This window comes from Fistularia commersonii, chromosome 17 (assembly GCF_037954325.1).
Source record: "Fistularia commersonii isolate RoL2024-O1a breed Wild chromosome 17, RoL_Fcom_v1.0, whole genome shotgun sequence".
Lineage (NCBI taxonomy): Eukaryota > Metazoa > Chordata > Actinopteri > Syngnathiformes > Fistulariidae > Fistularia > Fistularia commersonii.
In genome coordinates, this window is record NC_141300.1 from 5,961,488 (window position 1) to 5,974,795 (window position 13,308).

Consider the following 13,308-nt stretch of genomic DNA (forward strand, 5'->3'; position numbering starts at 1 on the left):
ATCCTAATTCGGAACGAAAATGGACGAAAGTACTCAGGGTGACTGGTCCCGTTCTGGCTTTCCTGCTCACCGCACGATGTCGCCATCAACGCGGATATTGAAGTGATCGACTCCAACGAGAACACTCCAGAAACCCCCTGACACACGCACACACTGTGCCCTCCACGTCTGGTCGATTTGCAGAATGAAACATTCACAATACAGCGTTATGGTCTAATCTACTATTTTAGGATGCTCTACAACAACACTACAGGAAAAATATCCTTCCACAACGAGTGCCCCACATACATGATTCTATTTCCCCATTCCTTTTATATGTAACCCAAGTTTAGTGGAGAGAAAAAAATAGAAATCTAGCAAAGCGAACGTCGTATAGTTGTGTAAAACACCGCAGTGAAATAAGGGAAGTTTGAAAACTGTTTGGGGTGAAGTTGTTTTTTTTATGTATATTACATATCTCAATTATCATTACACTTAAGAATTGCAGAATCAGTGTTTACAGAACCAGGTTTGCTATAAGCTGTGGTGCTTCCCGATTAAAACGGAACAGCTAATCACATCGAATAGTTAAGAACAGTGGACTGGCAGCTGTTCTTCATTACAATATTGCAACGAAGCATCTCACAATGGTGGATATCACGTGCTTTATTGGATTTCTAAAGTCAGTGTGGTGCCATTAACACTGAATTGTTCGGCGAACAATACAAAAAAATCTCGAAACAGGCGCCTTCAACAACGTCCACGTCTCTGAAATGTAAATACAGGCCATCTGCTCGGAGATGTAAACAGCAATCTGGCTCCTCCTATATCTGGGCGTCCCTGACATCTAGTCCCGCCCACTAAAGGCCCGTTCTCAGATGCGATTGGTCGACATCAAGAGTTTTGACGCGTTATGGTTGGCCTTTCGCCGCCCACCGAGTGTCGGCCCGCCCACTGGAGAGAGGACAAAACAATCGGCATCCCTTTCACGGCAGAACACAAACCAGCCCATAATAACTGTCCTAAATATCCCACACATTATTCGCGACACCCTCTTCGCCGAGGAGAAATGGTTTCTCCGGTTACCGTGGTGAGTATCAGCTCTGAACCGACCATACTCCGTCCTGAAGACTCATAACGGATTATCTAAATGTTCCTTAACTAAAATTACATACTTGTAAAGGCGGAAGCATATTAATTTTTGACACCCATGACCCATTCTATGTTTTCTCTAATTTTATTAGCATTTTTTTGGTCGCCTTGTCGTTCAGCATACGGTGTCTCTACTTAGAGCGTCTTCGTAGGCCGGCGCATGCTCTGTATGTGATACTCGTATAAAACGAGAATGTCTGTTAGCTTATTTGAAGAGGCTTGGACACAATGCATACCCTGGCTAGCTGGCATTGCGTTAGGAAAATAGAAAAATAATGGCATGTCTGTGTTTTGTTTTGTTTTGTTTTGTTTTGTTTTGTTTTGTTTTGTTTTTGACAGCGGCGCCTTCAAGTAACTGACATATAAACAAACGTCTAACGGCAGACTCAGAAAAAAAACTGTCATGTGATTACCTTTTGCCCCCCCCCCTCTCCTGGGGACCTGCGGTGACGCATGCGCAGAGCGCTGCTCTCCCGTGGTTGACTTTTCTACTTCAGTGTATCAGGGCTTCCATTTAATCCTCTCTCTATTATTCCCATGGAGGGCAAGTCAGTGATGAAAAAAAGGCAAAGACACATAAACAAAATTTCTGAATAAATCGGGACAGTCACATGACTAATTTAGCAACCCTGTACTTGTAGCAATTTGACAGGCATGAAATTAAACACCGTTATGATGTTATAACTGCTCCTGACCATACCCTGGTGTAAATCCTGTGTAATTACTGACAGGGGCCTGGGTGGAGGAATGCTTGCCATACAGAGTGGTCACCATGGTGACGGCGATGCTGTAAGGGTGTCGGGATACTATTGAGAACAAATTTTGACTGTTCTCAGTCATGACCTTCGGTTTAAACACTATTCATTCTCTGCCTTGCACTGTCGGTAAACTGGACTATGAATTGTCTGCTGCCGTCCATAATTAGCCAGAGTGTTTTTCTGTTTTTTCATATATATTTTACTGTATATTGCTTGCTCACGTAAAAACAAACAAAAAAAGTGGAGTATTTACACATAGATCACTTGTTCAAAATGGTAATTTGGGAGATGACCTCCTTTTTTGTAGGTTTACTATTGCCTCAGGCATTTTAATGATAAATTGAATGATAATGTCATTTTAATTATTAATAGAAACATGGCATCTGATGCTACAATGAAATAATATTGTAATGCCTGTGACTTGCATGCCTGCTATCCTGCCAGACTCATGTTACAGTCCCTCTCAGCCAAATTAAGTACACAGGTCTCCTGTATGTTTCCTTGTATCATGTTTCTGACACTTCAGCAGAGTATGAGTCATAACGACTGAGTAGAATTCATTCTGGAAGGATATTATTCAGGGTTTCCACACAGGACTTATATTTGTTCATAATTAAAAACCTTCTTCTGCATAATCCAGTGGTCAAGTGGAGATTACAATCCTCACCTGATCACACCCCTTCCAAGCAGGCAATCTCCACTGTCCTGCAGGATTCACCACCTATAATCCCACACGAGGCAAATTTTGGGCTCACAAACTTGTCAGCCAACACTAGAATCAGCTTAATCTAAATCAGATGAAGCTTATAAATTCCCACAGGGAATAAATTTGGTGGCCCAGAGAAGCTCGTGATCTAATAATCTTTCCTCTTTTCTCTATTACATTTTTCTTATTATGATTTATATTATTGGATGGTTACTTCATCAGCTTGACACAGCTTGAACAAACATGTCTTATTCAGTTTTGCCAATAATGTAATACAATATTTCAGGATTAATCTCCCACTCCCCATAATATTCAGTCAGTGATGTAAATATATATTGTATTGCCAGTTCAGAGATGTTGTCACATAAATGGCATGTTATGGAATTGAAAAAAGGAAATTAGCACATAATTGGCACTCGCTACTTAAAAAATTGCTTCGTGTCGCAAAACTTAGTTGGTTATAGGTAAGTCCTTTTTCAGTGTCATTTGGCCAAAGTACTCAAAGATCATGAGAAGTAAAGTGCAGGGGTTCAGACTTTAAAAATCTCATCTCATTCATTAACCATGGCAGTCTATATATTGTTGTTGTTGTTGTTGTTGTTGTTGTTATTATAAATACCGGGCTGGAAAATAAGGGGCTGTTATATCCTCGGTCACTCATTCCAAATAAAGCCCCCGTGTTTGCTGGTGACCATGCAAATAAAGTCAATCATTACCTCTATCTTTGGGGATTGAGGCAGGTGCTTACTGCCAGGCTGCTGTATGTAACACAGTATTTCTAACAACCGCCTTTTTCGATAATTCTGTCTGGCACATTATAACACAGACATTAATATAATTTGCTTCACAAATGAGTTAGTATGTTCTGTCCTTTCATGTTGTTGACACAGCTGTCTGTCACACACGGATCACAGATGTTGTTAACATCCCCTCAGCCACTTTGACGCCTCCAGTCAGGGTGACTGGAGTTTACAGGTGGGATGTTGAGTGTTGATTAAAATAGGAAAAAAAAGAAAACGTGATACATTAAATTGCTGGAGTGATACCATTTGCAAATCAAATTCAACCGAGTATTAAGCTTCTTGATGAGGCAATTCAGACAATTGTATTTCTTCACTGTGTTTTACAGGAGAAAAACATCAGAGAGCAGCAATATATATTTATCCTTATTATTTAGCAGAGTTGTTTCCCATGTTCTCAGAACTGCATGCCCCCACTTTTTTTCTTTCTTGTAATGTAGTGCTGTCTTTGTGTAGACATTTTTAAGTTTACACAAACAACAATGGAAGGGGAGACTGCAGTGCTCCAACACTGCAGGAATAGGAGTAAAGGTTATGGGAATCTCTAACTTCCTTCCACCTCCTCCCCTATAATCTTTATACCCTGTGATTGTTCAACCCCATTTGAAGCAAAGAAAATATTCATATCATATGACTGTTTTCCCTACAGAAAGCAAACTAATTGTGATCTTTGTTCAGACTTCCCCTCTCTGCTCTTTATTTTTTGTATGGATCGGCCTTATCTGTGTAAGAGCAGAGCTTAACATCAACCTTTTGACAGTAAAACTATTGACAGTAAAACTCCAGTATCTCCGAAATAGATTTGTGATATCGTCTAGACTGTGGTTTTGAGATCTGTATGTGAGACGGAAAATTGCTCACACACACAGATACACAAGTGCCATTCTATCACCCTTATTTATGTCTCTTTTGTTTTATCAATGCAAAATGCATAGTGCAAGGCTTGCATATAGGAAGTGGCTATCAGTTAGGAAATCATCCCGGGCAGCTTGCTGTTGGAAGAAATTGTCGATGTGAGAAAACAGCCCGACTGTAAAAATGTTCTACCTTGAAATTGAACCTGCTGTGGAAAACATTTTTGTGCCTGTTTGGGATGCAGTGAAAAGTTAACAAGACAAGTCCAAACAAATACAATCAGCGGGACAGGAAACTCAGGAATATCAAAACTTGTGTGTTCATAAACCTTGTTTTGAGAATCCAGTTCAAATGACACAAAAACAGGCTTGTAAACAAATATGGTTAAAAAAACATATTCTTCAAGGCATGTAAGACATCTGTTTTTGGATATACTACTATGATGGTGGCCCGCGATGCAGGATCAGTGTGATGTATTAGTGAATAGTGGCACTGCGTTCTGGTTTGTTTGAGTTTTATCTAAATATTTGTCAAATAGTTGTATAAAATACAATGAAACTCTTCCTCATGATGTTGGAGATATATTCTGTTACCGGTAATGTATCTGTGCTGCGTATTTGAGACATGTCAATATCGAGAAAAAGGTCGCAGCATGTCTTGATGGTCATCTTTTTTCCCCATCAGCTTTATAAACATCTAATCCTGTTTTGCCCTGTGTGTTTAAATGTGGTAAGGATGATGGATGACTTACAGCATCATATATGCCCAGTCTATTTAGGTTCCAAGTAGATCAGTAGTGAACTGGATTTTGCCAGCTTTTTTGTCATGTGAGTTCTGGGAGCGCAAATTGTATGATCCATAATGGTTCTTCCTCTAGCTCCCCCTCAAGCCCCCTCCCTGAGAGCTTTACTTTCCCATGCATTCTCTACTTTCTTTTCTTCTGCTCCACTTACTCCTTTGTGAGGAGTGCGGTCGTCACCGGAATTCGCGTCACTTTGATGTTTCCTGCAATGTTTTCAGTGAGGGACACAATTGACCCCAGGAATATAGTCATTTTGGAAATGGAGTTGCTGCTCTTTGGCTTTTGTGAACCCCCCGCTCCTCCAATTGTAGCCTCTTCATTTTCCACTCCGCTCACCATGTCCCCTCTTTTCTCTTGCCCATTGCTCTCTGCCCCAGACCTTGTGATTGCCAGAACTCCAGGTGGATCCTCATTCCAGAGGTGTTGTGAAACCTCTTTTCTGGTGTGTGTGTGTGTGTGTGTGTGTTTGCGTGAGAGAGCGCAAACAAGTGGCCCTTGTCTGTTTAGACAGAAAGGAATATGGACCGTGACACGGCAGGGAAGGAGAATTGGAGACTTGAACATGCTAAACAGATCTCAACGAAATGAGTCAAAGGTGAAGAGAGGAAAAGAGGAGGAGGTTACAAGGAGTCAAAGGGATAAAAATGCAAGATCATCCTTTGAATAATGGTTTTGCTGCTTCTGCTGTTTTCACTTCAGTTACAGAACCCTTGCATGTCTGACAATGACCACAGTGGAGGCTATTTTTCACTCAGAACCCAAACCTAACCTCCCAAATAAGGAGAACTACTTTGCTTCAAAAACGCTGATTATTTTAGGATGTCTTTTTTTCCTGTTAAATTTGCTCTTACTTTATCCTTTTTTACAACCAGTTGCTATAATGGAGGATGATATGTTGCGTAAAGCTAAACATGAGTGCACATTTACATGTTAACCGCATATGATTATTAAGGCCTCACTTTAAACTCACTGATTCCTCATACACATACATAAATACAAAATATTTCCCCCAAGTTGTAAAGGATTGAAGTCCTACTGCCCATGGTTCATCCATGATGGGTTAATTGCAGAGAACTAATTTCCCTACAGGGATGAATAAAGGATCTATCATTATTACTTCCTTTATTTTAAATGATTGATGTTCTTTGTATCACTAGTGACTCATATCTTTTTTGTCAGTATTTATAACTATATTTTTTCCAGTCACTTGCACTTACTTGTTGGCAGTATTGTATTTAAAGGCCTTATTTTTATTGAAATGCTGATATGTCCTCTATCGTGTGATAAGAGTACAATCAAAATGTCAACAAGACACACGTGTTACATAATGATGTCAATATTTAACCTTTGCAGGTCAAGAGTGAAGGCCCCAAGTTGGTGCCGTTTTTCAAGGCGACCTGTGTGTACTTTGTCCTCTGGCTGCCGACCTCAAGTCCATCCTGGTTCAGCGCCCTGATCAAATGCCTGCCCATCTTCTGCCTCTGGGTGTTTTTACTGGCCCACGGCTTCAGCTTCCTCGGTGCTCGCTCCAGTGCCCGCAAGATCCTGGCTGGCCTCATCTTCTCTGCTCTGGGTGATGCCTTTCTCATCTGGCAGGAACAGGGCTACTTTGTCCACGGTGAGGGGGAGATGGTGTACGTCTCCGTAGGCAGTGGGGAATAAGTCCGACACTTTTAATGGCAGTTCGGTTTCTTTTGTATTTTGATGTAAAAAATCAAACAAAACAAAAACATGAATTTCTCACACAATATTTCTTTACATTTAAATTAAATTACCAGGTTAACAAACACTTCTCAAAAGACAATGGGGATTCGTAACTGCTTAATCTAGACAAATGTTGTCAAAACATCTAACCTTAAAATGCTGGAAGTCAAGGAGCAGGCAAGATCACAAAAATTTATTGTAGCCACGACAAACATCGAAGGCACTGAAAGAGGCAGTTGGACTACACATGGTAAACATGAGGGCAAGAAGGTCCTGAGTTCTAGCATGATAAAATTATCAACAGAAACTATCAGGGTGTCAAAACAAAACTTCTGGAAGGTTGATAAAACATAAGAGTATCCAAAAGAGGCTCATAAAATTAAACACAGAATAGCCAAAACAGGATCCATCAGTATGGCTCAATGTCATGGAGATCATGAACAAGGTGCTGGGGAAAAACTAAGTAGACAACAGGGCCGTCAGGTGGAAGGATAGGGTAAGGCCAAACTCAAAACCTGGAACTTACATAGCAAACCTAAATGTGACCACCAAACAAGTATCATGCTGTACAGTACAAGTAATTGTGTTTATGAGGTTGTATTGTATAGTGGCTGGTTCATTTATCCATGATTAAAAAGGATCCTCTTAAACTAAGCTGGAGGTCCCAGAAAGAAGGCAGACATGTTCTTCCTGTGTCAACATGGATCACCGTACATAGTCCAGCTTCCTCCCACAAACCAAACACCTGCGACAGGTCAAGAGAGTACTCTGAATTGTCCGCAGATGTAAACAAGTGATTGAATGAATGGTTGTCTGCCTGCATATTTGGCCCTGCGATTGACCGGGAACCGGTCCGGGGATTGGTTTCAGCTGTCCTCACTGCAACCCAGTGTTTCAGCTAAGCTATAAAGATGAGAATAAATGAAAAAATTATAAATTTAATGTTTGTGATTCCCCTCAGGTCTTCTGATGTTTGCCATCACCCACATCCTCTACTCGTCCGCCTTTGGGATGAAGCCCCTTAATGTGCACGCTGGTCTCGTAATCACCGCCGTTTCCGGTCTGAGCTACATCCTGCTGTATCCCTACCTGTCCGGTCCTTTCACCTACCTGGTCGCGGTCTACATCGCTCTGATTGGCTTCATGGGCTGGAGGGCCATCGCAGGTCTGCAGCTAGCCAACGACCTGTGGACCTGGACCAAGCTATCAGCTTGCCTGGGAGCTGTGCTCTTCATGGTGTCTGACCTCACCATCGCCGTCAACAAGTTCTGCTTCCCCGTACCCCATTCACGTGCCATCATCATGGCAACCTACTACGCCGCCCAGATGCTTATAGCCTTGTCGGCTGTTGAGTGCCAGGATGTTGAGGTGGCCAGGAAGAGGTCATGAGGTGCCACAGTATGCAGAAAGGCAATAGTCGCCCCCCTCAATCCGCGAGTGATCATGAACACATATCACTGCCAGCCAGATCCCTAATCCTCAGCCTCATCTCAGTGTGGCAACGCCACACACCTGTTACCATGGCAACGGGTCAGACGCAGCCTTCCAGTGTAGTCTCACACCTCTTACCATGAAGCTGTGGTAGTATTATCTTCAGACTCTCCCGACAACAGTCCTACCTTCCTCAACAGACATTAAGATGCCTCTCATAATCAGTTATTATGGAGACCAGTGTAATAATATTAACCTGAGAAATAGGGTTTTATTTTACTCGTGTTTTAAGTTAGGGGCAGCATGTCATTGGGGACCCTCCCGTGTTGTATGTGGGAGAGCGATTGTGTGCGTGTGGACGTGTGTTTGATTAACACTCTTACCTCGCTTCCTTTGCTGACACACTGACTCCCAGCATACACATGTGCTCAATGTGGTCCAATAATGCAATTCAACCTTTTTTGAATATTCCTAAAGGTTTTTTTTTTTTTAATCTTTTTTCTTTTCCTGATGCCTGAAAAACCTTGTTAAAAAGGGATATTTCATTTTTCAGTTTGGCTTTCCACCCTCTGCTGCTCTGTGTTCCTCAGATTTAAGGGTGCTATTTTCTTTTCTTTTTTCATGAAATCAGCTGATTAATTCCTGATTTATTATGTGCAGTCCCTTCCATTTCATCAGTGCTGCTTTTTAACGGTTGCCATACAACATTTGCCATCAGACTGCTCCAAGTCCTGCTGTCATTTTAGCCCAGAATGCCCATAAATTCCTGAATGTGCAGAAATCCTAACCCTAACAGAAAGCAAAACACTAAGGGGAAGAGGCACTGCCCTTAGGTAAGATTTCCTGACTGAACAGCAACTCTGCATTAATTCTGTTACGATTAGAAGCTTGTTATTGGCACTGTTCTCCCGCCACAAATACAGACACTCGAAACTTTATTAAGCACTGTACCCTTTGGTGTTCAGTCCTCTGGGCACATTACAGTATTATACTTGTACACACACCTGACACCTCCAGCTCCTGCCGGGTGAGTTACGATGGAAAGTCCACAGTTTTTTTTGTTATGCTACCTGGACTCTGTCAGCCCCCCTGCTATAACTGGCAACGACGGCCGAACAGAAAGGGCTAAAATTCTTATTCAGCTCTGTTTATATCTTGATTTCTTTTATGGATATTATAACAGCACATACGCAGGAGTTGACATAAATATGCATCCACGCTTAAACATACATTGGCCAAAATGTATGTAAAAAAGCAACCAGAGACAAAGCTTGTCATGAGATGGAACAGTTATCCCATTAAACCCAATAATACTCTTTCATAGCTCCTTATCAGCTTTAATCCCACTAAATCCACTGCATTTCATCCAGGACAGGTCATCCGATCCTCCATCCATCACACGGTAGCCCTTCCATTTCACCCAACCTGAAAACCTTTATAGCTTTACCGTGTCTTTCCAAGTATTTATGAGGACTGCTGTATCTGTCTTCAGATGTTCACATACATGCATGATTTTTGAGTGGTGCCTGTGTCTCCTGTGTGAACGTGCACGTGGCACACATAGGAACTGACTCGAGGCCAGAAATGCTTTGAGCGATCATTATTTGAAAAGAACACTGCTGATATCTTTTCACGCGGCTTCAGTACACTCTCAAACCTGTGTCCACAGCCCTGCAGAACGGCCTCTGTTGGCTAAGCAGCCTTTTGTTCTTGGCACGACTTCGAGTTAACTCTCATTCACTTCATGTTCATCATTTTCAAATTAACCTTAATCTAGGTCCCCTCAGTGGACATGACTCCGTTAGCATATTACAGCTTTGTGTGTGTGTGTGTGTGTGTGTGTGTGTGTGTGCGCGCGCGCGTGTGTGTGTGTATGCCTTAATGATGAAGCTCACTAACGATTTGTACAATGCCACTGTGCACATGTAATTACAGAGTATTAACCGCTTGCATAAAATTAGCTAATAGGTTTGTTATTAGGACGGCCAATTACCGTGTAAAACAAACTGGGGTGGAAGAATCTCCAATTCGCTAACCCCAGGAGTGGTCAGTGAAGCACTGTCATGCGCACAAAAACGGACCTTTAGTCACCATGACAAATCTGCCGGTAGACTGTGGTGTTAGCACTCATAAAGCTTTCATGAATATAATACATATATGTGTGTGTGTGTGTGTGTGTGTGTGTGTGTGTGTGTGTGTGTGTGTGTGTGTGTGTGTGTGTGTGTGTGTGTGTGTGTAAGCAAGAGTGCAAAGTTCAATAGGAAGATTCAACCCAAGGAGATATCACAAACTGCTGTTTTGCAATTCCGTCTCCTTTTGGCCCATCAGTATAATCTTTCTGCTCCGTTAGTGAAATGCACTCTGTCAGTCCGTCTGTATAATCATGTGGTTCCTCGCTCAGCGGTGGTCTCAGTCCCTCTTTCTTCATCTTATTCGCCCAGTCATTTCAGCATAAAGAGAGGCGCTGGTAAACAGTGCGCTGCCTTAAGTACAAACGTGACACGAATGACAACCTGTTTTTCTAAAATTCCCCGCTGTATGAAGCCAGCTGATATTAGTTTCCATGTCAAAATGGCCCTAAGCCCAGTGACAAGCTCTACTGTTGAGTATTTTGGACGAAATTTGTTCAGTAAAAACCCCCTAGTCCAAAAAAAGCCCTTGATTTAGGAACTAAAGTCGCTATTCTGAAAGCAAGAGATAAATGATTGCCTTCAAAGCAAGTTGAATTTCAAAAAGGAAACCTTACGGTTTTACACATAATATTCCCATTGTTTCTCCTCCATTATATCAATTGCTTCTATTTTAGTCAGTACAGACAACCAAAGCAAACAGGAAACGCATTTCACTGTGTGGAATTTCTCCGATGACAAAGTTGTCAGCAGTGGAACCCTCTCATGTATCAGGCAGGCCTTTGTTTTTTTTAGGGGGGGGGGGCAGAGGACCCCCTCGTGGGTATTGAAGTGCTCTGGATTCCTACTGACGGAGCAGGTGGGATGATACTCTTGCTGGAATTAGACGAGGAGGTGAAATACGACACAAAGGGGAAGACCTCCCCTCCACCCCGTTTCCATAATTCCGCACAGCTCATTATCTGCCATCCGGCCCCAAGATGGCGGGTAAACAGGTGCACCACTTTACCTCAAGCCTGCCAGCTGTCCCGTTGTTTGGTGCTTTGTATACGCAGAAAGACATTGAGGGCCAGCATGGTGTGTCTGCGCTGTGAGAAAAGAGACAGAGCCAGTAGCTTCATGCAGCAAGAGGAAGGGGCCCCTGGCTGGTCCTCTGTATAAGTCAGCACTTTTTTAAAAATTGGCATTTTTGCCCGCCTTTTTCTTCTTTGCCAACCCCCTCCCCCCCAACTGTACCAAATGTCAAACCTTTGCTGGCTGTGTGTTTGTGAGCACACACAGTTGACATTAACAAAGCTGGAACATTTATGTGTTCACACATGCGCATAAAAACTAGGTGTATGATGGAAAGTTGCATATATACTCATATGTTTTCGTCCAATTAAACATGAGCTTATGAGTAGTATGTCAAACAATTCCATCTTCTCCTCATTGTTTAAACCACTCTGTTAAACACTGCACTTTTCTGCACTCAAAGCAAACAATCAGTCACTTTCATTTTAATAGCTGTCGCCTTTTTCTTCTTTTTTCTTCACGTTTTCTGGCTCATTTGAGGAGAAAACATTACTGTTAAGCGGCAGTTTTGATGTTGATCATTGAAGCACAAGAAAGTGACACGTTGACGTGAGAATCAGCATTTTTATCAAAAATGTATTAATTGCTCTTGAAGTGTTACAAACCTCGCATGTGTTCAAAAAAGTTATTTTTCATCGGATCGGCCAGTCCCCGAGGGGAAACGCTACCTTTGCTTTCCACAAAACCCTTTCTTTATTCCACTCGAGGCCCATTTTTATTTTTATCCTATGATATATTTTCCCCGGTCATTGATTTTCACTTTGTATTACATTTCTTTAATGGCTGTAGAGATGAAATAGTTTCTTTGCTGTAGTGAAACTGCAATGAATGTGAATATATCGAAGAAATAAATGCAATTACAATGCAACTTAACTTCCTTCCATGTGTCTCGGCCTCTTCTTGTTTGTTTCCTGGAATCTCGACCCAGAACCCCCCCCCGCTGAAGCTTCCTTTCTCTTCCCTTCACCATCTTCCTCAAGCCTTCACCCTTTTGTTTGCAATTTTCTCCCCAATTTTCCTTAAAAACACATAGTTTATTCAGTTTGTCGGCGAGGGAGCCTTTCCAGTCGTCTCCAAAATGCAAGCCATTCATTCACTGCCAAGGTCTCACCATCAAAGAGCGCCACTCTCCATCGAAAATTAGGCATTTCTGAAATGACCTTTCAGCTGAAATTCTGCGCTCCGATGAGACAATCTTCAAATAAAACTGAAAGGAGTGCAGAGAACATCACCGTACAGGACCTTTGCACTAGCTGAAAAGCGTGCATCGTGTCACGTCGAGCCAATGCCAATTTCAAAGGGTCTGAAATGCTGGAGCAGTGTGTTCCCTTTGGTGCAGCCTTTAGTTTCCACCCTGAATATTCAGGTTCCACAACGAAATACTTCCCACTTTGTGTGCGGGAGCCGGGGAGTGAAGGTACTGGCGGATCTCAGTTTAAGTGCCAGTTGGCGCTCAACTTATTTGAAACTGCAAGCTGATAAATCCAGTCCCCCGGTGGCTCCATTGACATGGAGATTTATTTATTTTTTGACGTCAGGAGAGCTCCTAAGTGGACCACACGCCGGTAGTTGTTGACGTTCAGGAAGTCATCATCACACACTTCTGTCTGGACGTACCATTATATTTATTTGCTCCCAACTCACGCATTGTAGTTTGTAAGGGAAAGGGACTTGCTTTCAAGTTTTATTTGGAAAGAAGAATATTTTCACATTCGCTGAAAACGTCTTATATGTCATCTGCTAACATTACACGTATTCATGTAGTCACCTCATGTCTCTGTTCTTCACACATGACCCTGTAATTTTTTCATTATGAATGTACTACGTTTGGAGCAATTCTTTTTTGGTCTAAGTAGAAATATATAGGCCTTATGTAATTTTAAAGTTTTGTCTCTAATGAAAGAGCTTAAAAACAAAG

At 42.0% G+C, this 13,308-nt stretch overlaps 1 protein-coding gene across 1 annotated transcript; it reads left to right on the forward strand.

Moving 5' to 3' along the window:
• Positions 1-944: 944 nt before the first annotated feature.
• tmem86a (transmembrane protein 86A) lies at positions 945-12,263 on the forward strand. Its single transcript, XM_086162589.1, has 3 exons — positions 945-1,069; positions 6,406-6,670; positions 7,718-12,263. Exons 1-3 carry the CDS (start codon positions 1,049-1,051, stop codon positions 8,143-8,145), a joined length of 714 nt encoding a protein of 237 aa, XP_086018715.1. The 5' UTR covers positions 945-1,048; the 3' UTR covers positions 8,146-12,263.
• The last annotated feature ends 1,045 nt before the right edge of the window (positions 12,264-13,308 follow it).